This window comes from Carcharhinus amblyrhynchos, chromosome 35 (assembly GCF_965287045.1).
Source record: "Carcharhinus amblyrhynchos chromosome 35, sCarAmb.v2.hapA, whole genome shotgun sequence".
Classification (NCBI taxonomy): Eukaryota; Metazoa; Chordata; class Chondrichthyes; order Carcharhiniformes; family Carcharhinidae; genus Carcharhinus; species Carcharhinus amblyrhynchos.
Genome location: NC_137358.1, coordinates 6,211,391 through 6,237,768, shown reverse-complemented (window position 1 = coordinate 6,237,768; position 26,378 = coordinate 6,211,391). Strand labels below are relative to the sequence as shown.

Sequence of the window (26,378 nt, the reverse complement as noted above, 5' to 3'; positions counted from 1 at the left end):
AGTTAGGGTGCATTGGCCGTGCTAAATTCTCCCTCAGTGTACCCAAACAGGCACCAGAGTGTGGCAACTAGGAGATTTTCACAATAACTTCATTACAGTGCGAATGTAAGCCTACTTGGGACTAATAAATAAACTTTATTTTTACCCTAGCTAGTCCCCAGGCACTAAGGGGCAATTTAGCATGGCCAATCAAGCACGTCTTTCAGAGGAAACCGGAGCATCCGGAGGAAACCCACGCAGACACGGGGAGAATGTGCAGACTCCACAACGACAGTGACCCAAACCCGGGTCCTGGCGCAGCGGTGCTAACCACTGTGCCACCGTGCCACCCACATTCACCAGAAAACCTCCAGCCTTGCCCACGGCTGGGATTCTCCAGTCCCGCTGCTATGTGTGGAGTTTTGGCTGAGTGCCAAGTTCTCTGTTCTCACTGGCGGCAGGGGGGGTGTATAAGGCCGGAGAAACACACTGTTAACTTTGTTTCGCCCCACTGATGCTGCTGAGTGTCTCCTGCAATTTTAGGTTTGATTTCTGATTGAATTAATTGCCCAGTTACTGAGGTGAGGTTTGAACCTGTGTCCCCGGATCATTAGGTCAGGTCACTGCAGCACTGCTTCATTAACCTCACCACTACACTGCCATGTTTCTATCGGCGCTGCCCACTGACTGTCAGGCTGCTACAGATGGCCACTCAGTTAATGCTTGTTAAACTGGAGGGTTTGCCGCTTTGAAAAGGGTGGCGCGGTGTCACAGTGGTTAGCACTGCTGCCTCACAACGCTAGGGACCTGGGTTAGATTCCCGGCTTGGGTCACTGTCTGTGTGGAGTTTGCACATTCTCCCCGTGTCTGCGTGGGTTTCCTCCAGGCGCTCAGTTTCCTCCTGCAGTCTGAAAATGTACAGGTTAGGTGGATTGGCCATGCTAAATTGTCCCTTAGTGTCCAAAGATGCGCAGGTTAGGAGGATTGGCCATGCTAAATTGTCCCTTAGTATCCAAAGATATGCAGGTTAGGTGGATTGGCCATGCTAAATTGTCCCTTAGTGTCCAAAGATGTGCAGGTTAGGAGGATTGGCCAGGCTAAATTGTCCCTTAGTGTCCAAAGATGTATAGTTTAGGGGGATTGACCATGCTAAATTGCCCCTTAGTATCCAAAGATATGCAGGTTAGGTGGATTGGCCATGCTAAATTGCTCCTTAGTGTCCAAAGATGTGCAGGTTAGGAGGATTGGCCAGGCTAAATTGTCCCTTAGTGTCCAAAGATGTATAGTTTAGGGGGATTGACCATGCTAAATTGCCCCTTAGTATCCAAAGATATGCAGGTTAGGTGGATTGGCCATGCTAAATTGCTCCTTAGTGTCCAAAGATGTGCAGGTTAGGAGGATTGGCCAGGCTAAATTGTCCCTTAGTGTCCAAAGATGTATAGTTTAGGGGGATTGACCATGCTAAATTGCCCCTTAGTATCCAAAGATATGCAGGTTAGGTAGATTGACCATGCTAAATTGCCCCTTAGTATCCAAAGATATGCAGGTTAGGTGGATTGGCCATGCTAAATTGCTCCTTAGTGTCCAAAGATGTGCAGGTTAGGAGGATTGGCCATGCTAAATTGCTCCTTAGTGTCCAAAGGTGTGTAGTTTAGGGGGATTGGCCATGGGAAATATGTGGAGTTACATGGATAGGGCCCGGGAGAGGGACTGAGTAGGGTACTCTGTCAGAGGGAGAGTCAGTGCAGACTCAATGGGCCAAATGGCCTCCTTCTGCGCTGAGGGGATTCTGTGATGATTTTATGAAGTGGTAAATATGCATGGGGCAACGGCGTCCGAGGCAGGGGAGCCATCACCTAATCTTCCTCTAATTGGATGTTCTTCCTCACTCAGGAGGAATTGGAGATGTACCCACTGACTGCAATCGAGCTTTGCGACTCACTGCTGAACAACTGGAGATTTAACTCCATCCTCATCCTCGTCTGCAAGGAAGCTCACCAGGCAAAACCCGATATCCACTTCTTCCAGTGCTCCGAGGTTGGGGTGAGTACGAGAGCCAAGGCAAGGAAGACACAACCCCCTTTTTCTCTTTGCTGTCACAATAGAACATAGAACATAGAACATTACAGCGCAGAACAGGCCCTTCGGCCCACGATGTTGCGCCGACCAGTTAAAAAACAATGTTGAAGGATAGTGCAGGGTGGGGTTCTGTGACATTGGCCTTGCCAGCCTGCTGTGCCATCCTGCCCCAAATGCAGGCCCGTCATCCTAACCATGGTTGTCACCGTTCAATCGTTCCGTGTTTGATTAGATGTGTCTGTTGACTGATCGGTGCTCGATTGTTTAAGTCTGGATGTGGACTCCGAGGAAAGTAAACAAACTGCAAAAAAGTGCTGGGAGGTTGAGTGGCCTTGGGTTGTTTTCATTGGGGCAGAGAAGATTGAGGGCGACCTGATTGAGGTTACCAAGATTATGGGCGGCACGGTGGCACAGTGGTTAGCACTGCTGCCTCACAGCACCAGGGATCCAAGTTCGATTCCCGTCTTGGGTCACCGTCTGTGTGGAGTCTGTACATTCTCCTTGTGTCTGCGTGGGTTTCCTCCAGATGCTCCCACAGTCCAAAAGATGTATGGGTTAGGTTGATTGGCCATGCTAAATTCTCCCTCAGTGTCAGGGGGACTAGCTAGGGTAAATCTGTGGGGTTACAGGCCTGAGTGGAATTGTGGTCAGTGCAGACTTGATGGGCCAAATGGCCTCCTTCTGCACTGTAGGATTCTATCTATCTATCTATAAGTTATGGGGGTGGGGGAGGGGGCGCGTGGACAGAGGGGATAAGGAGCTGTTCCCTTGAGTCGAAGGGTCAAACTTGAAGGGATATAGATTCAAACTGTGGAGGCAGGTTGTTTAGGGAGGTTTGAGGAAAACCTTTTTTACCCAGAAGTTGGTGAGGGTCTGGAATGCACTGCTACCTCACTGCACCAGGGACTCAGATTTAATTCCGGCCTCGAGTGACTGTCTGTGTGGACATTGCACATTCTTCCCATGTCTGCTTGGGTTTCCTCCGGGTGCTCCGGTTTCGTCCCACACTCCAAAGATGCGTACATCAGGTGGATTGGCCATGCTAAATTGCCCCCTAATGCCCAAATCCACCTAATCTGCACATCTTTGGACACTGAGGGGCAATTTACCATGGCCAATCCACCTAACCTGCACATGTTTGGACACTGAGGGGCAATTTACCCTGGCCAATCCACCTAACCTAAAAAATCCTTGGACACTAAAGACAATTTTAGAATTTGCATGTTCTTCCCATGTCTGCGTGGGTTTCCTCCGGGTGCTCTGGTTTCCTCCCACAGTCCAAAGATGTGGGGGTTAGGTTGATTGGCCGTGCTAAAAATTGCCCCTTAGAGTCGTGAGATGCGTAGGTTAGAGTGATTAGAGGGTAAATATGTGGGGATATGGGGGTAGGGCATGGGTGGGATTGTGATCGGTACAGACTTGATGGGCTGAATGGCCTCCTTCTGTACTGTAGGGTTTCTATGATTTCTATGAATTTAGCATGTTTAATCTACCTAACCTGCACAGCTGGGACAGTATGGTGCAATTTAACATGGCCAATCCCCCTAACCTGTGTATCTTTGGACACTAAGGCACAATTTAGCATGGCCAATCCACCTCACATCTTTGGACTGTGGGAGGAAACCAGAGCATCCAGAGGAAAAAGTTTAAAGTTGATTTATTAAAGTCACAAGTCGGCTTACCTTAACACTGCATTGAAGTCACTGTGAAAATCCCCTAGCTGCCACACTCCGGTACCTGTTCGGGTATCTTGAGGGAGTATTTAGCCTGGCCAGTGCATATCTTTGGTGGGAGGAAACCGGAGCACCCGGAGGAAACCCCTCCAGTCACGGGGAGAATGCGCAGACTCTGCACAGGCACACATTCAGCTGAGGCAGGAATCGAACCCGGGTCCCTGGCGCGGCGAGGCAGCAGCGCTCAGCACTGCGCCACCCATGCCACCCAAATTGTGCACTAACGGGGTACGCATCAGGCACTGAGGTCAGCTGTGGGCGCTGACAAGCAAATAATCAACGGTCTCGACATGTTTGGAGACTGATATGCAAACTACGCAATACCAGAGGGGAAGAAACCATTCCCAGTTCCCTCGTATCGCTTTGGAGAAGCAATTAGTGCAGAATGTTGTAGAGATTAAATGACAAGTGTTTATGGTTATTGAAAATGTATACAGGATGTAAACGCGAGGCTGGGGTTGCTGCAAACTAAACATTGATGTCTCCTTGCTGTGTTCTATTTCTGTAGGCTGACCTTATTAATTCCGACATCAGCAGTGCGATCACAGACCTGAAGCACGGAGGAAGGACAGAGAGACCAAACGCACTCCGGTGAGCCCCTGGGGCAGAGGGAACGGGCAAAAGCTCTGACAAAGGGTCATGCAGACTCGAAACGTTGGCTCCATATTCTCTCTGCGCAGATGCTGTCAGACCCGCTGAGATTTTCCAGCATCTTCTATTTTTGTTTCTGGTTCCTGAATCCGCTGTGTACACAGTAAAGGGGGTAAAAGGGTTTTTATCTCATTCATTGGTGGGACATGGGCATCGCTGGCTGGGCCAGCATTTATTGCCCGTTACCCGAGGGCAGTTAAGAGTCAACCACATTGCTGTGGCTCTGGAGCCAGATGTAGGATAAGGAGATGGATTTTCTTCCCTAAAGGGACATTAGTGATCCAGGTGGAATTGGCAATGGGTTCATGATCACTAGTACAAAGAAATGTACAGCACAGGAACAGGCCCTTTGGCACTCCAAGTCTGTGCCAAACATGATGCCCTAAGTAAACTGAAAAACAGTAAGAAGTCTCACAACACCAGGTTGAAGTCCAAAAGGTTTATTTGGTATCACGAGCTTTCGGAGCACTGCTCCTTCTCCCTATGGCCACTCACCTGATGAAGGAGCAGTGCTCTGAAAGCTCATGATTCCAATAAACCTGTTGTACTTTAACCTGGTGTTGTGGGACTTCTTACTGTGCCCACCCCAGTCCAACGCTGGTATCTCCACATCTAAACTAAAAAAAAACTCTGGTCTTACTCGGTCCGTAACCCTCTATTTCACCCCTGTTCATGTACCCACCCTCTTAAGTGTTACTAATAAAGAACAAAGAAAAGTTTTTTAATTCCATTTTTTTTATTGAATTCAAATTCCATCGGCTGCCGTGGCGGGATTCGAACCTGGATCCCCAGAATATTTTAGATAATAGCAATAATACCATTCGGTCATCATGTCCCCTTGTGAGAGGTGGGCGGGTCAAAGACAGAATTGAGTGTAAAACTGTTTGCTACCTTTTTATTTCTTTATTGTCTTCATTTTTCTTTGCCCCCCCTACACTTTCCCACTATTTTATCTCCCTTTTCCTTACCTTTGCTCCCCCTTTGCTTCCCTTTTCCACTTTTTCTCAATTTTACTTCTCTCCCACACATCTCCCCGCTCCCCCCACATCCTCAGCTGTCTCCAGCTACCCTCTGACACTAGCTTATCTGCCGTTTGGCCATTCTCACGTTCTATTCTCTCTGTGGGCTGCCATTAACAGCCTTTCCCCTTGTTTTTGTGGTTATGAATCACCTTTCATTCCCACACCCGACAGTATAAATATCTCCCACTTTCCATGCCGTTTGGCTTTGACCAAGGGTCATTCCTACTTCCAGATGCAGCCAGGATGGGTGAGATTTTCCAACATATTCTCTTTTGATTTGTTTTGATTTGATTTGTTATTGTCACGTGTATTAGCATACACGTCTCTTGACTGTTAATCAGGCAAAGCATACCGTTCATGGAGAAGGAAAGGAGAGAGTGCAGAATGTAGTGTTACAGTCATAGCTAGGGTGTAGAGAAAGATCAACTTAATGCAATGTAGGCTCATACAAAAGTCTGATGGCAGCGGGGAAGAAGCTGTTCTTGAGTCAGTTGGTACGTGATCTCAGACTTTTGTATCTTTTTCCCGAAAGAAGAAAAGAGAATGTCCGGGGTGTGTGGGGTCCTTAATTACGCTGGCTGCTTTTCCCGAGGCAGCGGGAAGTGTAGACAGAGTCAATGGATGGGAGGCTGGTTTGCGTGATGGATTGGGCTACATTCACAACCTTTTGTAGTTCCTTGTGGTCTTGGGCAGAGCAGGACCCCACACCAAGCTGTGATACAACCAGAAAGGACACTTTCTATGGTGCATCTGTAAAAGTTGCTGAGAGTTGTAGCTGATGTGCCCAATTTCCTTAGTCTTCTGAAAAAGTGGAGACATTGGTGGGATTTCTTAACTTTCCAGTTAAAGGTTATTTATTAGCCATCTTACTGCAATGAAGTTACTACGAAAGTCCCCTAGTTACCCCACTCCAGCGCCTGTTCGGGTACACAGAGAATTTAGCACGGTCAATGTGTCTAACCAGCACATCTTTCAGACTGTGGGACGAAACCGGAGCATCTGGAGGAAACCCACACAGACACAGGGAGAATGTGTAGGCTCCACACAGACAGTGACCCAAGTCGGGAATCGAACCTGGATCCCTGGCGCTGTGAGGCAGCAGTGCTAACCACAGTGCCACTGTGCCGGCCTGTATACGGTATGCTTTGTCTGTATAGCGTGCAAGAAACAATACTTTCTACTCTATCCCAATACGTGTGACAATAATAAATCAAATCAGATCCCGCCCAGCAGGAAGGGTCTGGAAAATCTCACCCCAGTGGGAAGGGTCTGAAAAATCTCACCCCAGTGGGAAGGGTCTGGAAAATCTCACCCCAGTGGGAAGGGTCTGAAAAATCTCACCCCAGTGGGAAGGGTCTGGAAAATCTCACCCCAGTGGGAAGGGTCTGGAAAATCTCACCCCAGTGGGAAGAGTCTGGAAAATCTGCAGAGTGGCTTCCAAAAGCGAATTCTGAAAGTCGTGGGAAGGTTGTGTGGGGGGAAAGGATTGGGATTAATGGGAAAGCTCTATCATAGGGCTGGCACAGGCCCAATGGGCCCAATGGCCTCCTTCTTCACTGTATGTTTCTGGTGATCCATTAATGTTATTCTCCCTTCCAGGTTTAACCAGGAGAGGATGAATGAGCAGAATAGCTCCCCACCCTCCCCACCCTTGAAGATGGCTCCCAAAGCACCAGCGACGTACAATCCCACAATCCTCAGCAAGGGGACGACACCATCACCACCATCGCACGTAACCGCCACCGCAGCAGGCAACTCGGGTGAGTTACAAAGCGCAATTTCCTTCCCATTTCACTCCAGTCACATCCGTCCTGCTCAGATTTTTAGGTGTCCAGATCACCAACAATCTGTCCTAGTTCCCCCCCCATGCCGACACTACAGCTAAGAAAGCTCACCAACACCTCTACTTTCTCAGGAGTCTGAGGAAATTTGGCATGTTAGTTATGACCTTCACCAACGTTTACAGATGCACCATAGAAAGCATTCTGTCTGGTTGTATCACAGCTTGGTATGGGCTCCTGCTCTGCCCAAGACTGCAAGGAACTACAAATGTAGCCCAATCCATCACACAAACCAGCCTCCCATCCATTGACTCTGTCTACACATCCCGCTGACTCAGAAAAGCAGCCAGCATAATCAAGGACCCCACAGACCCCGGACATTCTCTCTTCCACCTTCTTCCTTCGGGAAAAAGATACAAAAGTTTGAGGTCACGTACCAACCGACTCAAGAACAGCTTCTTCCCTGCTGCCATCAGACTTTTGAATGGATCTACCTCGCATTAAGTTGATCTTTCTCTACACTGTAGCTATGACTATAACACTACATTCTGTACCGTCTCCTTTCCTTCCCCATGAATGGTATACTTTGTCTGTATAGCGTGCAATACTTTTCACTGTATACTAATACATGTGACAATAATAAATCAAATCAAATCAAATCAAAATCCAATTTCTATAAACCTTGAGTTTATTCAAAAGTCTTCTGCCTGTGTCCTCAATCACACTGAGAATTGTTCAAATTGACACTCAACTAAGACCCTGCAGCGGGACTGGAGAATCCCAGCCATTGGCGAGGTCGGAGAATACATGCCCCTCAGCATCTTTGACCGAGCCTTTGGTCCCCTGTTCTAATACGGCTCCACATTTTCTTTGATAACGCCTCTGTGAAGTGACTCGCTGTTAACATTTTTTCCAGACCAGTTGGTGAAGTTACGATCCAGACATTAAGGGTGAGATTCTCCAGCCACCCAGCCATGTATTTCCTGCCGGCAGGAGGTAGCGCATTGTTTGCTCATGGTGGGATTCTCCAGTCCCGCTGCTGTCAATGGGGATTCCCATGGGAAACCCAGAGGTGGGGATGTGCTGTCGGCAGGACTGGAGAATCCCATTGGCGTGAACAGCCGGAGAATTCCAGCCTCAAACGTTCCTTGATAATCGGTTTATTTACACAATGCAGCATCACTTACGCCTGCTTCTGACTGAACAATGACCCCAAGTGTTGAAGCAGTCTCTCTATATAAGTGAGAACAATTCCCCATAGCTAATCCAACTAACCTACACATCTTTGGACACTAAGGGGCAATTTAATTTGGCCAATCCACCTAACCTACACATCTTTGGACACTAGGGGCAATTTAGCATGGCCAATCCATCTAACCTACACGTCTTTGGACACTAGGGACAATTTAGCATGGCCAATCCACCTAACCTACATGTCTTTGGACACTAGGGGCAATTTAGCATGGCCAATCCATCTAACCTACACATCTTTGGACACTAGGGGCAATTTAGCATGGCCAATCCATCTAACCTACACGTCTTTGGACACTAGGGGCAATTTAGCATGGCCAATCCATCTAACCTACATGTCTTTGGACACTAGGGGCAATTTAGCATGGCCAATCCATCTAACCTACACGTCTTTGGACACTAGGGGCAATTTAGCATGGCCAATCCATCTAACCTACACGTCTTTGGACACTAGGGGCAATTTAGCATGGCCAATCCATCTAACCTACATGTCTTTGGACACTAGGGGCAGTTTAGCATGGCCAATCCACCTAACCTGCACATGTTTCGATACTAAGGGGCAATTTAACGTGGCCAATCCATCTAACCTGCACGTCTTTGGACTGTGGGAGGAAGCCAGAGTACCCGGAGGAAACCCATGCAGACACAGGGAGAACGTGCAGGTTCCGCACAAACAGTGACCCAAACTGGGAATTGAACCCGGGTTCCTGGCGTTGTGAGGCAGCAGTGCTAACCACTGTGACACCACTGTGCCTCAAGTGAGTGACTGATTCTCAGTCAAGTTTGCCAAGTACGTATATCGTTCATATCTGAGCCCCGGGGTAACAAGTGAGGGTGCATGCTGAGAATCTGAGATCTTGCTTAACTTCAGTTTTTCAAGTTTGGAGATTATTTTGTGGTGTTTCTGCCCACATCACTGGAACACAGCCGCTGTGGCAACTGGTTGTGTGTGTCCCCTTCAAAAAATATACTCGATGCCATATGCTTTAAATGGGTTGGCAATCTGTACCATTCTAACCTGCCCCCACGGACACACCAAACCCTCACAGGCTCTCTGAGCAGTCAACCTAGAGAGCGCAGCAGGAAGGACAGAGGGAGAATGAGTGAGGTGGAAAACATCTCAGGTAACGCGTGAGAGAGAGAGGGAGAGACAGAACGAAAGAACAAGACAGAGGAAAGAGTGAGGAAGGGTCAGAGAGAGGATGACAAATGTAGGTGAAAGAGAGAGAAGGTGAGAGGGAGAAAGAGAGAGAGAGAGAGGGGTAATGGGCGATTGAGAGGAAAAGACTTTATGTTAAAGAGAAAGAGGGATCAGTGACAGATCAAAAAGGATGGAAGGATTAATAGTGAGTGCATGAATGAGTGTGAGTGAGTGAGCGAGTGAGCAAGCAGTGAGTGAGTGAGCGAGTGAGCAAGGAGTGAGTGAGCGAGTGAGTCAGTGAGTGAACGAGTCAGGAATCAGTGAGTGAGGGAGTGAGTGAGGGAGTGAATGAGCTTTGGAGTGAGCGAGTGAGCAAGCAGTGAGTGAGTGAGCGTTGGAGTGAGTGAGCGAGTGAGTCAGTGAGTGAGCGAGTCAGGAATCAGTGAGTGAGGGAGTGAATGAGCTTTGGAGTGAGCGAGTGAGCAAGCAGTGAGTGAGTGAGCGTTGGAGTGAGTGAGCGAGTGAGTCAGTGAGTGAACGAGTCAGGAATCAGTGAGTGAGGGAGTGAATGAGCTTTGGAGTGAGCAAGCAGTGAGTGAGTGAGCGTTGGAGTGAGTGAACGAGCGAGTGAGTCAGGAATCAATGAGGGACGGAGGGAGGGACGGAGGGACGGAGGGAGTAAATGGGTGGGATTTTCCAGCCGCGCTTGCCCCAAAACCGAAAAATCCTGCCCGAGTTCAATCCTTCCATGATCCGCTCCCCTCGCCCACTCCGATTCCCGTGGCAGGCGGGACAGGAAAATCTGCCCTAAAGGGTTAGAAAAGGGGAGTGAGAGAGCGACAGAGAGCAAGAGAGAGAATAAGAGAAAGCGGGACAGTGTCACTGGGTGAAACAAAAGCTCTGCCTATCCAATCCCAGTAACCCTGATCCAAGCCTACGCCATTCCCACTCCAGTTCCATCCAATTCCAATCCAGTTCCATTCCAAAGCGGCACGGTAGCACAGTGGTTTGCACCGCTGCTTCACAGCTCCAGGGTCCTGGGTTCGATTCCCGGCTCAGGTCACTGTCTATGCAGAGTTTGCACATTCTCCCCATGTCTGCGTGGGTTTCCTTCAGGTAGTCCAGTTTCCTCCCACAGTCCAATGACGTGCAGGTTAGACCATGCTAAGAAATTGCCCCTTAGTGCCCAGGGATGTGTAGGTTAGAGGGATTAGTGGGTATAATATGTAGGGATATGGGGGTAGGGCCTGGGTGGGATTGTGTTCGGTGCAGACTCGATGGGCCGAAGGGCCTCTTTCTGCACTGTAGGGTTTCTATGATTCTATAATTCAAAGGCATCAACATTCCCTCAAATCCCAAACCCCGGAGTGAGCTGTAACCCCAATTCCAGCCCAGACTCAAACCCACTCCCAAGCTGGATGGTGGGGCATGACAGATCGTGACCCTGTCGCCATTGTGTGGTTAGACTGGGCAGAGAGGTCTTACCACCCAGCCTTGGCCCAACCCTGGTGCCCACCGCCCCGAGGGGCATTGTTCTCATAGGATCCTTGTTGGACACCTATGGCCCGTGAGCCATGAGGACCTTCAGGTTGCTGTGGTTGATATTGAATTCAGTTTATTCACACTGACTTCATCAGTTGTGCCCTACTTTTAGTCAACTATTAATACTTGTGGACATTATTTTTTCCTTCTTGTAGAATCCAACGAGATAAGTGCAGCAACACAGGACACAGCTGAACAAAAGGCATCTCGTGACGTGGTGAGTTATCCCTTTGTTAACTCCAGGACTAATCAGCCATTCTTTAACCGAACTCTCATTCTCAATGGTCACCCTCACTTGGGCTATTGTCGAAGGAACATGAGGCCATTCAGCCCCTCGAGCCTGCTTTGCCACTCGATCAGATCAGGACCCATCTGTATCCATTTAGTTCATAAATTCATAGGATATAGGAGCAGAATTAGGCCATTCGGCCCATCGAGTCCACTCTACCATTCAATCATGGCTGATATGGTCCTCATCCCCATTTTCCTGCCTTCTCCCCACAACCCTTCAACCCATTACCAATTAATATAGACTTAACCCTAACTCTAGTTCGATAATCCTGAGTACAAACAAATGATTATTCTCCATTTAGGCTTTTTTCAGTTACCCCCCACCGAGCCGCGAGAGGGCTTTTGAGGGAGAAAGTTCTAGATTTCCACCACCCCCTTGTGTGAAGAGGTGTTTCCATGAATCACCCCTGAATTTCCTGGATCTAATTTTAAGGCTATGTCCCAATCGTTCCTTGCTCCTACAAAAGGAAATAGTTTCTCTCTAACTATCCTTCATTAAATCAGTAGCACAGCGATTAGCGCTGCTGCCTCACAGCCGCAGGGATCCGGGTTCAATTCCAATCTTGCTCAACTGTGTGGAGTTTGCACTTTCTCTCTGCCTGAGTTTCCCCTGGCTGCCCTGGTTTCCTCCCACAGTCCAAAGATGTGCAGGTTAGGTGGATTGGCCGTGCTAAATTGTGCCTTAGTGTCCAAGGATGTGTAGGTTAGGTGGCCCTCAAAAACCAGAGCACTTGGAGGTAACCCACGTAGACATGGGGAGAATGTGCGAACTCCACACAGACAGTGGCTCAAGCCGGGAATCGAACCCACGTCCCTGGCGCTATGGGGCAGCAGTGCTGCCAGGCACATGAAGAGATGTGTTTGGGCTTGAGGGGAAAGGGCTGGCTTATAGATGGTATAAAGGGGGCATCGAGAGAGGGGAAGGGATGCCAGATTGGGGAGGGGTTATGGAGCTGGGTCCAAGTAGCCAGGAAGTATCGTTTACTCAATTGTCTTCATTGCCGAACGCTTACTCAGCCCCTTTTTTGCACTCCCTCCTCCAGGCAATTCTCAATCACACCTTTGACGATATTGAGGCCTTCATGGTCAGGCTTCAGAAAACGGCAGAGGCCTTCAAGATACTGGACCAAAGGAGGAAGGGCCGGATGGGGAAGAGGAAGAGTACAAAAGAGTCTGGAGGTACGTGGAATGGAGGCTTCCCCCTGCGACTGGAGTCCTAGATGAGGAAATAACTCCTTGACAGAAAAGTTGCCCAGTCCCAAGTCAAAGGCCTCGACTGAGGTACCAATTAAGGCTTCACAACTGGCCACCATTACCTAGGTTGGGTGGAGATCATGTGGCGCAGTGGGGTTAGCGTCTCTGTCTCTGAGCCAGTAGCTCCGGGTTCAAATCCCACCCCAGGTCTTGATGACCGAAGGAAGTGCGTTCGTAACGCAGCCAAGCAGGCTGAGTGCCAACCTGCCAAATCCTTCCAAACACGCCATTGGCTGGCGGTGAGAGCAGGAGAGACTCCTGGGCAGTCAATGTAAGGGAAAGAATGACGCTTTCCATAGCCCCGGATTACAACAAGTGTGGAAAAGTGCTTGTTCATAGTTTATTTATTTATGCCCCCTTCTTTGGAGATGCAGCACAGTGGTTGGCACTGCTGTCTCACAGCGCCAGGGACCCAGGTTCAATTCCGGAACTGGGTCACTGACTTTCTCCCTGTGTCTGCGTGTGTTTTCTCTGGGTGCTCCAGTATCCTCCAACACTCCAAAGATGTGTAGGTTAGGTGGATTGGCCATGCTAAATTGTGCCTTAGTGTCCAAAGATGTGCAGGTTAGGTGGATTGGCCAGGCTAAATTGTGCCTTAGTGTCCAAAGATGTGCAGGTTAGGTGGATTGGCCATGCTAAATTGCCCCTTAGTGTCCAAAGATGTGTAGGTTAGGTGGATTGGCCAGGCTAAATTGTGCCTTAGTGTCCAAAGATGTGTAGGTTAGGTGGATTGGCCATGCTAAATTGTGCCTTAGTGTCCAAAGATGTGCAGGTTAGGTGGATTGGCCATGCTAAATTGTGCCTTAGTGTCCAAAGATGTGTAGGTTAGGTGGATTGGCCATGCTAAATTGTGCCTTAGTGTCCAAAGATGTGTAGGTTAGGTGGATTGGCCATGCTAAATTGCCCCTTAGTGTCCAAAGATGTGCAGGTTAGGTGGATTGGCCATGCTAAATTGCCCCTTAGTGTCCAAAGATGTGTAGGTTAGGTGGATTGGCCATGCTAAATTGCCCCTTAGTGTCCAAAGATGTGTAGGTTAGGTGGATTGGCCATGCTAAATTGCCCCTTAGTGTCCAAAGATGTGTAGGTTAGGTGGATTGGCCATGTTAAATTGCCCCTTAGTGTCCAAAGAATTCACTAGGCCCATCCAGCTTGCACTGACCACAATCCCACCCAGCCCCTATCCTCGTAACCCCATGTATTTACCCTAGCTAATCCCCCTGACACCAAGGGGCAATTTAACATGGCCAATCCACCTAACCCGCACATCTTTCGGACTGTGGGAGGAAACCGGAAGCACCCAGAGGAAACCCACACAGACACGGGGAGAACGTGCAAACTCCACACAGATAGTGACCCAAGCAGGGAATCGAACACAGGTCCCTGCCGCTGTGAGGCAGCAGTGAGGACTAACAGTGGCATCCGGTCTTCTGTTTACACCTCGAATCAATCTCCGTCTCTGTTTCAGAGGGATTGCTGACACTGCGAGCTCGTCCCCCGACACAGGAAGAGTTTATCGATGTCTTTCAGAAGTACAAATACTCCTTCAGTCTGCTGGTAAGTAAGACATCAAACAGAGAGAGCCAAGTGTCTGTACAAAAGGGGTTTGGCCACATCGACCGTCAGTTCTGTGTGCCATTGGCAACAGAGTGAGACGCATGTGTACAGTGCAGAGTAAAACATTCGGACTGAATTCTATACTCGGGTGTGTCCATTCAAACCCCTGTGGGTTTAATGTCTTTTAACTGAAAGTAACTCAGCTTCTCATTGAACAGAGAAACTAGACACAGGCGTAGGCCATTCAGCCCTTCGAGCCTGCTCTGCCCCTCATTTTGATCATCGTAAATGATCAGAGACTTGGAGTGCATGAACTGTAGGAGTGATGTTGAACAGTTGATCAGGTAATAGAGGTCATCTCTTTCATTCATTCCTGGGACACAGGCATCGCTGGCTGGACCAGCATTTATCGCCCATTCCTAGTTGCCCTTGGAGGGCAGTTGAGAGTCAACCACATTGCTGTGGCTCTGGAGTCACATGTAGGCCAGACCGGGTAAGGACGGCAGATTTCCTTCCCTGAAGGACATTAGTGAACCAGATGAGTTTTTTCGACAATTGACAATGGTTTCATGGTCATCAGTGGATTCTTAATTCCAGATACTTTTTATTGAATTCAAATTCCACCATCTGCCATGGTGGGATTCAAATCCTGGTCCTGAGTTTCTGGATTAATAGTCTAGCAATAATACCACCAGACCATCGCCACCCTGATCCTATGTTTGATGGAGACAGTGTAGAGGGAGCTTTACTCTGTATCTAACCCCGTGCTGTACCTGTCCTGGGAGTGTTTGATAGGGGAACAGTGTAGAGGGAGCTTTACTCTGTATCTAACCCCGTGTTGTACCTGTCCTGGGAGTGTTTGATGGGGGGACAGTGTAGAGGGAGCTTTACTCTGTATCTAACCCCGTGCTGTACCTGTCCTGGGAGTGTTTGATGGAGACAGTGTAGAGGGAGCTTTACTCTGTATCTAATCCCGTGCTGTACCTGTCCTGGGAGTGTTTGATGGGGGTCAGTGTAGAGGGAGCTTTACTCTGTATCTAACCCCGTGCTGTACCTGTCCTGGGAGTGTTTGATGGGGGGACTGTGTAGAGGGAGCTTTACTCTGTATCTAACCCCGTGCTGTACCTGTCCTGGGAGTGTTTGATGGGGGTCAGTGTAGAGGGAGCTTTACTCTGTATCTAACCCCGTGCTGTACCTGTCCTGGGAGTGTTTGATGGAGGGACAGTGTAGAGGGAGCTTTACTCTGTATCTAACCCCGTGCTGTACCTGTCCTGGGAGTGTTTGATAGGGGAACAGTGTAGAGGGAGCTTTACTCTGTATCTAACCCCGTGCTGTACCTGTCCTGGGAGTGTTTGATAGGGGAACAGTGTAGAGGGAGCTTTACTCTGTATCTAACCCCGTGCTGTACCTGTCCTGGGAGTGTTTGATGGAGGGACAGTGTAGAGGGAGCTTTACTCTGTATCTAACCCCGTGCTGTACCTGTCCTGGGAGTGTTTGATAGGGGAACAGTGTAGAGGGAGCTTTACTCTGTATCTAACCCTATGCTGTCCCTGTCCTGGGAGTGTTTGATTGGGGTCAGTGTAGAGGGAGCTTTACTCTGTATCTAACCCAGTGTTGTACCTGTCCTGGGAGTGTTTGATGGGGGTCAGTGTAGAGGGAGCTTTACTCTGTGTTGCATGTTAACAGTATTAACACTTCCGACGTAGCACAAGGAATCAAAGACATGGGAAGAAAATCGCTATGTGGAGTTTGTGAGTGAATGTGGTGCTTGGGGAATGCTCGGGATGTTGGAAGAACACAGTTCAATCCGAGATAAACATTTTGATTCAATCTCTCCTTATTTACAGGCCCGAGTGAAGAATCACATCATTAATCCCAGCGCAACCGAACTAATCCACTTCCTGTTCGGACCCCTGGACATGGTGAGACGGTGGCTCTCGATAATTCCTGCATCATCCCAGTGCTATCCTGTCCCCCGCCCCCACTCCTCCAGTTTCCCAACGGGATTGCACTCAATTGGTGCAGTCTCCACCCGGTGCTGAGCCAAGAGGGTCTTGTGGTCCTTTCCCTAATGACAGCTCCGTATCGGAAACACCTTCTGCCTCAGGGATGGGCCGGGGAGTCGATGGTTTGGAGGGTCATGTCCCACAGACTCCTGTTCGAGGGACACAAATTCAACCAATCAAATCTAGGTCAGCGTTTATTGCCCATCCCTGATTGGTGGTGAGCTGCCTCCTCGAACACGTTGCAATCCATGAGGCGTAGGCACACCCGCAGCGCAGTAAGGGAGGATTTTGACCCGGCAACAGTGAAGGAATAGCTGATACATTTCCAAATCAGGATGGTGGGGGAGCCTGGACGGGGAACCTCCAGGCGGTGGTGTTGAGGAGAGGCTGAATAAACTGGGCTTGTACTCGTTGGAGTTTAGAAGAATGAGGGGAGATGTCATTGAGACGTATAAGATGATGAATGGGATGGATAGGATAGAGGTGGAGAGACTCTTCCCGCTCAAAAAAGACAGTAGGACTAGGGGGCACAGCCTCAAGATAAGGGGAGGCGGTTTAGAACGGAGTTGAGGAGGAACTTCTTCACTCAAAGGGTGGTGAATCTCTGGAATTCTCTACCCGTTGAAGTGGTGGAGGCTGCCTCGCTAAATATTTTCAAGAAGCGGGTTGATGGGTTTTTGATAAGAGAGGGGATTAAGGGTTATGGGGAGAGGGCGGGAAAGTGGAACTGAGCCACGACAGATCAGCCATGATCTTATTGAATGGCGGGGCAGGCTCGAAGGGCCAGATGGCCTACTCCTGCTCCTATTTCTTATGTTCTTATGTTCTTATGTATTTTTTGCTCTTGTCAGCTAGATGGTAGAGGTCGCGGGTTTGGAAGGTGCTTCCCAGTGGCACGGTGGTTAGCAATGCTGCCTCACAGTGCCAAGGACCTGGGTTCGATTCCCAGCCTTGCGTCACTGTCTTGTGTGGAGTTTGCACTTTCTCCCCATGTCTGCGTGGGTTTCCCCTGGGTGCCCCGATTTCCTCCCACACTCCAAAGATGTGCGGGTTAGGTGGATTGGCCGTGCTAAATTGCCCCTTAGTGTCAGGGGGATTAGCAGGGTAAATACATGGATAGGGCCCGGGTGGGATTGTGGTCGGTGCAGGTTCAATGGGCCGAATAGCCTCCTTCTGCACTGTAGATATGAGAACAAAGAAAATTACAGCACAGGAACAGGCCCTTCGGCCCTCCAAGCCTGCACTGACCATGCTGCCCGACTGAAGTAAAACCCCCTCCTTCCGGGGACCATATCCCTCTATTCCCATCCGATTCACGTATTTTCAAGATGCTCCTTAAAAGTCACTGCTGGCAGCGAGTTCCAGGCACCCACCACCCTCTGTGTAAAAAAAACTTGCCTCGTACATCTCCTTCATACCTTACCCCTCACACCTTAATGATTCTCTGACTATTCCAGGAAAGAGTCTATGCAGTGAACCTTGTAGATGGTGCACACGGCTGCCACTGTGCGTGGGTGGTGGAGGGAGCATATGTTTAATGTAGGGGTAGAGATTTGTCTTGAGAATGCTGGAAGAGCCTTGGCGTATCTTGTAGGAGAGACACACCATGACTCCTCCCCACCCTGATACACAATTCTAGGCAAAGCCCTGGTGGATTGGAGCTGAGGTTTTTTGACGCTTTTTTTTTTACTCCCTTTGCCCCTGTGCAGATGGTGCAGACGGCAGGCTTGGACATTGCCAGCGCCGTTGCCAGTCCATTCTTGACCAATGATGCCATCCAACTGTTGAGCAACACCCTCGATGAGACAGAAATGAAGCAGTGGCAGTCTCTGGGAGACAACTGGACCAAAGCCAGGTAGGAACCACCCACTATAACACCTCCACTTTCTCAGGAGACGAAGGAAACTTGGCATCGCCGATATCTCTCTCACCAACTTTTACAGATGCACCATAGAAAGCATTCTTTCTGGTTGTATCACAGCTTGGTATGGGCTCCTGCTGTGCCCAAGACTGCAAGGAACTACAAAAGGTCATGAATGTAGCCCAATCCATCATGCAAACCAGCCTCCCATCCATTGACTCTGTCTACACTTCCCGCTGCCTTGGAAAAGCAGCCAACATCATTAAGGACCCCATGCACCCAGGAACATTCTCTCTTCTACCTTCTTTCATTGGGTAAAAGATACAAAAGTCTGAGCTCACGTACCAACCGACTCAAGAACAGCTTCTTCCCTGCTGCCATCAGACTTTTGAATGGACCTACCTCACACTGAGTTGATCTTTCTCTACACCCTAGCTATGATTGTAACACTACATTCTGCACCCTCTCCTTTCCTTCCTCTATGAACGGTATGCTTTGTCTGTATAGCGCGCAAGAAACAATACTTTTCACTCTATGCTAATACTTTGTGACAATAATAAATCAAATCATTGCTTTTTCCACATTGGAGCACAGCTCCAGTCCGCAGCGAGCGAGCCAGAGTACTCCAGCCTTACCTGCATTCTCCAGTCCCACCGCATGGAACGGAGCTTTGACTGAGCGCCAAATTTTCCAACCCCGCCGACAGCTGTAGTTGGCCGTGCAAGGCTGGAGAATCCCATTCTACAACTGTGAGAGAGAGAGAGGAACTGGGGAAAGTTCAAATCAAAAATGGGTGGAATTCTCCGGCCGGACTGGTCTAAACGCCGGAAATTTCCGCCCGACTGTCAATGGTGTTTCACATTCTCCGCAACCTGCCTGCTAAAATTCCAGTGGCGGGCGGGACGCCGAGAATTCCAGCCAATGACTCCGGAACTGGAAGGTCAAAACGAACAGGAAAGATATGGATTGGGATTTTCCAGACCTGGGAAGGCAAATGGATGGCTAACTGGAGATCTTAAGAAATATGAAAGGGTTTAACAGGGTAGACAGAGAAAAAGTGGCTGCTTGATGTTTTTGATGGCTGGCACAGACAGAATGACGGACTGATATTTGAAGAGAGATTAAGGTGGTTCGGGTTATATTGGCTGGAATTCAGAGGAGCGAGAGGGGTTCTCATGGAAAGCTATAAAATTTGATATGATTTATTATTGTCACATATATTAGCATACAGAGAAAAGTATTGTTTCTTGCAAGCTATACAGACAAAACATACCATTCATAGAGAAGGAAAGGAGAGGGTGCAGAATGTAGTGTTACCGTCATAGCTGTTAATCCTCAGTTTCAGTCCAGTAATAAAAGATGATGCAATTCCAGCTTCTTCACAAAGTCATTTTATTCTCATGTACAACTCCACATACACACACACACACCCAACACCCAGTGCCACCTGTAACCCCTTTATATATCCCGGTGAGTACCATTAAACAACTGATATACAAATTAGCTCTAAAGTGGGAGATTGCAGTAAACGCATTCCTGATAGGAGCCAGAGTGTGGAGAAAGATCAGCTTAGTATAAGCTTAATATAATTAATACACAGTGAAAAGTATTGTTCCTTGCGCACTATACAGACAGAGCATACTGTACATAGAGAAGAAGAGGAAGGGGTGCAGAATGTAGTGTTACAGTCATAGCTAGGGTGTAGAGAAAGATCAACTTAATGCGAGTAGGTCCATTCAAATATCTGATGGCAGCAGGGAAGAAGCTATTCTTGAGTTGGCTAGTATGTAACCTCAGGCTTTTGTATTTTTTTCCCAATGGAAGAAGGTGGAAGAGAGAATGTCCAGAGGTTCTTAATTATACTGGTTGTTTTGCCGAGGCAGCGGGAAGTGTAGACAGAGTCAATGGATGGGATGGGTTGGGCTACATTCATAACTTTTTGTAGTTCCTTGCGGTCTTGGGCAGAGCAGGAGCCCATACCAAACTGTGATACAACCAGAAAGAATGCTTTCTATGGTGCATCTGTAAAGGTTGGTGTGAGTTGTAGCTGACATGCCAAATTTCCTTCATCTCGTGAGAAAGTAGAGGCGTTGGTGGGCTTTCTTAACTATAGTGTCAGAATGGAGGGACCAGGACAGGTTGTTGGTGATCTGGACACCTAAACACTTGAAGCTCTCGACCCTTTCTACTTCATCCCCGTTGGTGTTGACAGGGACGTGTTCTCCTTTACGCCTCCTGAAGTCGATGACAATCGTTTTGTTGGCATGGAGGGAGCGATTATTGTCGCTGTACCAGTTCACCAGATTCTCCATCTCATTCCTGTACTCTGTCTTATCATTGTTTGAGATCCGACCCACTACGGTGGTGTCATCAGCAAACTTGAAAATGGAGTTGGGAGGGGAATTTGCCCACGCACTCACAGGTGTATAAGGAGTGTAGTAAGGGGCTGAGAACACAGCCTTGTGGGGCACCGGTGTTGAGGATGATTCCAGATAATTCCAAACTGATTGGACCCTCTTCTTCCCGCTGTGCAGGTTGGAATGGCCTGCGGAGTACTGGGGAGCCCCATACAACATCCAGTTCCGATCCGGGTGGCAACCAGACTACCTCGACCCCAGTGGCGTCCCGTGGGAGGATCCCGTGGAGCTACAGCATAAGCATGAGTTTCTCCGGATGCAGGTAGGTAGGTGGTGGGGGAGGGGGAGTGTGTGGAGGGGGCATTATCAATCCACTTAACCTGCACATCTTTGGACGCTAAGCGGCAATTTAGCATGGCCAATCCACCTAACCTGCACATCTTTGGATATAAATGCAAGAGAATCACAGTTGCGCTCGCTCCTAAATGTATCCCAAGTTCCCATCTGCAGTTTCTACTTTAGATATAGCTAGGAGAGACTTGATCAGTCTGCGCAGTTCGCCCACCCAGTCTAGTCTACCCCTGGGCGAGAACCAAGCTGTAGTAGACAGCGCAAATATTATCATCAGATTTATCCACTATTGCTTTGTTTTTGTATAATTTGGGTGCTGGTAAGGGGGTTAGATTATCTCTGTTTGATTTAATGGAAACATTGCCAACATAATTGGCTCTTTACAAAGCGGAGAATAGATGATTTGCTCAGATGCTACTGGGACTTGATGGTTTGAGTTATAAGGAGAGGCTGGATAGACTGGGACTTTTCTCCCTGGAGTGTAGGAGGCTGAGGGGTGATCTTATAGAGGTCTATAAAATAATGAGGGGCACAGATTAGCTCGATAGTCAATATCTTTTCCCAAAGGTAGTGGAGTCTAAAACTAGGGGGCATAAGTTTAGTGTGAGAGGGAAGAGATACAAAAGTGTCCAGAGGGACAATTTTTTAACACAGAGGGTGGTGAGTGTCTGGAACGAGCTGCCAGAGATAGTAGTAGAGGCGGGTACATGGTTATAGAGGGATATGGGCCAAATGCAGGCAACTGGGACTAGCTTCGGGGTTTAAAACAAAGGGCGGTATGGACAAGTTGGGCCAAAGGGCCTGTTTCCATGCTGTAAACCTTTATGAGTTTATAAGTCCGCATGGACCACAATCACATCCCAGGCCCTATTTCCTTAACCCCACACATTCACCCTGCTCATCACCCCATCAATTGGGGTCAATTTAGCAAAGCTATAGGGGCAGTATGGACAAGTTGGGCCATGACTTTCTGTTGTCCATGCGACCTGGTGAAGGCTTTTGATGCTCCATCGTTGACATCCGGTCCTTCAGTCGCCTGGGCTTAAATCTCTGGAATTCATAGGAAGGCCATTCAGCCCCTCGAGCCCATTCTGCCATTCAATGAGATCTGGCTGTTCTGTGGCCTAATTCCATATAGAATCCCTACAGTGCAGAAGGAGAGTATTTGGTTCATTGAGTCTGCACCGAACACAATCCCACACAGTCTCTATCCCCACAACCCCACGTATTTATCTTGCTAATCCTCCAACACTGGGGTCAATTAACCTAAACCCGTGCATTTTTGGACTGTGGGAGGAAACCGGAGCACCCGGAGGAAACCCACGCAGACACAGAGAGAACACGCAGACTCCGCACAGACAGTGACCTAAACCGGGAATCGAACCCAGGTCTCGGCGCTGTGTAGCAGCGGTGCTAACCACTGTGCCACCAAATATCTCTTCTGAAGGGTCTGGCTCTAAGTTTCAGGCTATGCCCCCTAGTTCTAGAACCTCCTTCCTTCAAACTCCGTCTCCTGCATCTTAACAGCAAACCTCTTTAATCGGAAATTTCCCCAAAACATCTCGTGCTGCTCAGCGTCCAGCTCTGATGTGGTGTGAAGCATCTTGCGAAATTCCACAGCGTTTCTTTCTGGCAAATCTTCGCTCTCAGATTGTTGGATATCCTTTGGGGAAGAACAAAGGACAGTACAGGAACAGGCCCTTCGGCCCTCCAATCCTGCACTGGTCCTGATGCCTGCCCAAACTAAAACAGTACGCACTTACGGAGTCCATATACTTCCATTCCCGTCTTATTCATGAATTCTTCTAGTTGCCCCTTAAATGCCGCTATCATATTTGCCCCCTGAGCAGCGCAATCCAGACACTCACCACCCTCCGTGTAAAGAACTTGCCTCACACATAAGAACATAAGAAATAGGAGCAGGAGTAGGCCACCTAGCCCTTCGAGCCTGCCCCGCCATTCAATAAGATCATGGCTGATCTGAAGTGGATCAGTTCCACTTTCCCGCTTTCTCCCCATAACCCTTAATTCCCTTGTCTATCAGAAACCTATCTACCCGTGACTTAAATATATTCAACGAGGTAGCCTCCACCACTTCAATGGGCAGAGAATTCCAGAGATTCATCACCCTTTGAGTGAAGAAGTTCCTCCTCAACTCCGTTCTAAACTGCCCCCCACCTTATCTTGAGGCTGTGCTCTCTAGTTCTATTTTCCTTTCTAAGCGGGAAGACTCTCTCTACCTCTACCCTATCCAGCCCTTTCATTATCTTGTAAGTCTCTATAAGATCCCCTCCTCAGCCTTCTAAACTCCAACGAGTACAGGCCCAGTCTACTTAATCTCTCTACATCTCTTCTCAAATCTCCTCTAAACTATTCCCCGTGCGCCTCGGAAGGATTTGTGTGGAACTGCATTGTGAATGCTCCCTCCTACCCAGGCCAACAGGCCCTGGCATTGGGCCTCGCTGGGAGATGTAATGGCTGCAACATAAACAGATACAGCCCTTACCCCAGATATTGAAATGTGTACAGAATGGCAGCTAAACAGGGTCATCGGTTCAGGAGTGACTGAGGGACAAGGCATGGTCTTGTCTCAATCCCACCCCTTGTTCAGAAGGAACACACAGTGCTTTGCAACGGCAGCTACAGTTCCAGCCATCCCCTGCAGACGGCGATACCGAGAACTCCATCGCCCTTCCTTAAGCTCGCCACTGCCACCAACTGGGGTTTAGTGGTAGTGTAGCTCAGAAAATGTCAACGTCAAATTAATCGCACACTGGGGGCAGAAAAGTTCCCCCTACCCCCCCCACACAACTAATAGAGACCCAAAAAGAAGTGACATTTTCTACTGCTCCCCCCCAACTAACAGAGCCCTTCTTATATTTAATAATTCACCCTAAGAATCGTTTAAAAGAGTTATTTCACAAGCAGTTATTTAAACAGTCCAAAGATGTTCGGGTTGGGTGGATTGGCCATGCTAAATTGGGCAGCAAGGTGGCACAGCGGTTAGCACCGTTGCCTCAAAGTGCCAGGGACCCGGGTTCAATTCCCAGCTTGGGTCACCGTGTGTGTGGAGTTTGCACGTTCTCCCCGTGTCTGCGTGGGTTTCCTCCCACAGTTCAATGATATGCATGGATTGGCCGTGCTACATTGCCCCTTAGTGTCCAAAGATGTGTAGATTAGGTGGATTGGCCATGCTAAATTGCCCCTTAGTGTCCAAAGATGTGTAGATTAGGTGGATTGGCCATGCTAAATTGCCCCTTAGTGTCCAAAGATGTGTAGATTAGGTGGATTGGCCATGCTAAATTAACCCTTGGTGTCCCGAGATGTTCAGGTTTGGTGGATTGGCCGTGTGATGATTATTATTGTTATTTGTTCATGAGAAGAGGGGTGTGTCTGGCTGGACGCCCATCCCTGAGAGAATTTAAGAGTCAACTACATTGCTGTGGCTCTGGAGTCACATATAGGCCAGACCGGGTAAGGACAGAAGATTTCCTTCACTGAAGGCCATTAGTGAACCAGATGATTTTTTCTGACAATTGTTTCACGGTCATCAGTAGAATCATAGTTTTAGATTTTTATTGAATTCAAATTTCACCATCTGCCGTGTCAGGATTCGAACCCCAGTCCCCAGAACATTACCCAGGGTCTCTGAATTACTAGTTGAGTGATAATGCCATTGCCTCCCCTGACTTTCAGCAAGGTTCAAGTATTTTTTAAAGAAAAAATGTTTATTAGCGTCACAAGTAGGCTGACATTAACACTGCAATGAAGTTGCCGTGAAAATCCCCTAATCGCCACATTCCGGCACCTGTTCGGGTACACTGAGGGAGAATTTACATAGAATAGACTCCCTGCAGCACAGGAGGAGGCCATTCAGCCCATCATGTCTGTACTGACCATAATCCCACCCAGGCCCGATTCCCTTAACCCTATGCATTTAACTTGCTAATCCCCCTGACATGAGGGTCAATTTAGCATGGCCAATGCATCCTAACCTGCACACCTTTTGGAGGAAACTGGAGCACCTGGAGGAAACCTGCATAGAGATGGGGAGAATGCGCAAACTTCACACAGACAGTGACCCAAGCTGGGAATTGAACCCAGGTCCCTGGCACTGTGAGGCAGCAATGTTAACCACTGTGCCACTCTATGGCTTTGTAAAGAATCAGTTTATCTGGTTACCTTCCAGCATCGAGTTATGTTGAGAACTGATTATTTACGATGTTTTTTTAACTATCCAATCTGCTTCCTCCCAGCAATCAACTCCGCAGACTGCTCCGATTGGTCAAGTCAATGGGTGAGTAACACTTCAGTTTAATACATTTACTAGAAACAGGCTGGGAACTCCCATCTCCCAGTGACACGGATATATCCTCATCAACTCTCCACCAGCAGACTGAAGGGCCCCTGTCTCCAGACATACTGACCAGTGGCTATCAGGGTCAAATGGAGAGATTGGGGCTGTTCTCCTTGGAGAGAAGGCGGCCAACAGGAAATTTGACAGGAGGTGTTGGAAATCCAGGAGGGGCACCGACAGTGTAGACGGGGAAACAGTTCCTCTCAAGAGTACATCAAGAACTGAGGGGCACAGATTCAAAAGAATTGGGTGGCACAGTGGTTAGCACTGCTGCCTCACAGTGCCAGGGACCCGGGTTCAATTCTGGCCTTGAATAAATGGCTATGTGGAGTTTGCACATTCTCACTGTGTCTACATGGGTTTCCTCAGGGTGCTCTGGTTTTCTCTCACAATCCAACGATGTTCAGGTTAGGTGGATTGGCCATGCTAAATTGCCCCTTAGTGTCCAAAGATGTTCAGGTTAGGTGCATTGGCCATGCTAAATTGCCCCTTACTGTCCAAAGATGTTCAGGTTAGGTGCATTGGCCATGCTAAATTGCCCCTTAGTGTCCAAAGATGTTCAGGTTAGGTGCATTGGCCATGCTAAATTGTCCCTTAGTGTCCAAAGATGTTCAGGTTAGGTGGATTGGCCATGCTAAATTGTCCCTTAGTGTCCAAAGATGTGCAGGTTAGGTGGATTGGCCATGCTAAATTGCCCCTTAGTGTCCAAAGATGTTCAGGTTAGGTGCATTGGCCATGCTAAATTGCCCCTTAGTGTCCAAAGATGTTCAGGTTAGGTGCATTGGCCATGCTAAATTGCCCCTTAGTGTCCAAAGATGTTCAGGTTAGGTGCATTGGCCATGCTAAATTGTCCCTTAGTGTCCAAAGATGTTCAGGTTAGGTGCATTGGCCATGCTAAGTTGCCCGTTTGTGTCAGGGGGACTAGCAAAGTAAATAAGTGGGGTCACGGAATAGGGCTTAGTGTTGTCAGTGCAGGCTCAATGGGCCAAATGGCGGCTCCTGCACTGTAGGGATTGTATGAAAAGGGGTAGCAGTGATGTGAGGAAAATTTATTTCATGAACAGAGTGGTTAGGGACAGGAAGAAACCTCCTGAGGGAGTGGTGGAGGAAGTTCGATTGAGGTATTGGAAAGGGAATTGGATTTCTTTCTGAAAAGGGCACATGGGAT

The 26,378-nt window shown here is 48.5% G+C and overlaps 1 protein-coding gene across 7 annotated transcripts in view; it reads left to right on the top strand.

The window, feature by feature from the left end:
• The window catches only part of LOC145361682 (epidermal growth factor receptor kinase substrate 8-like protein 1), an 83,739-nt gene that overhangs the window by 44,156 nt on the left and 13,205 nt on the right, over positions 1-26,378 (top strand). For all 7 annotated transcript variants that reach the window (XM_080217584.1, XM_080217585.1, XM_080217587.1 and 4 more), the window contains 10 exons: positions 1,873-2,022; positions 4,300-4,382; positions 7,064-7,224; positions 11,335-11,396; positions 12,514-12,649; positions 14,190-14,278; positions 16,126-16,200; positions 17,994-18,139; positions 20,680-20,824; positions 25,110-25,150. In XM_080217584.1, the coding sequence (XP_080073710.1) occupies positions 1,873-2,022; positions 4,300-4,382; positions 7,064-7,224; positions 11,335-11,396; positions 12,514-12,649; positions 14,190-14,278; positions 16,126-16,200; positions 17,994-18,139; positions 20,680-20,824; positions 25,110-25,150 (1,088 nt within the window). The remainder of the gene's footprint in view (positions 1-1,872; positions 2,023-4,299; positions 4,383-7,063; positions 7,225-11,334; positions 11,397-12,513; positions 12,650-14,189; positions 14,279-16,125; positions 16,201-17,993; positions 18,140-20,679; positions 20,825-25,109; positions 25,151-26,378) is intronic.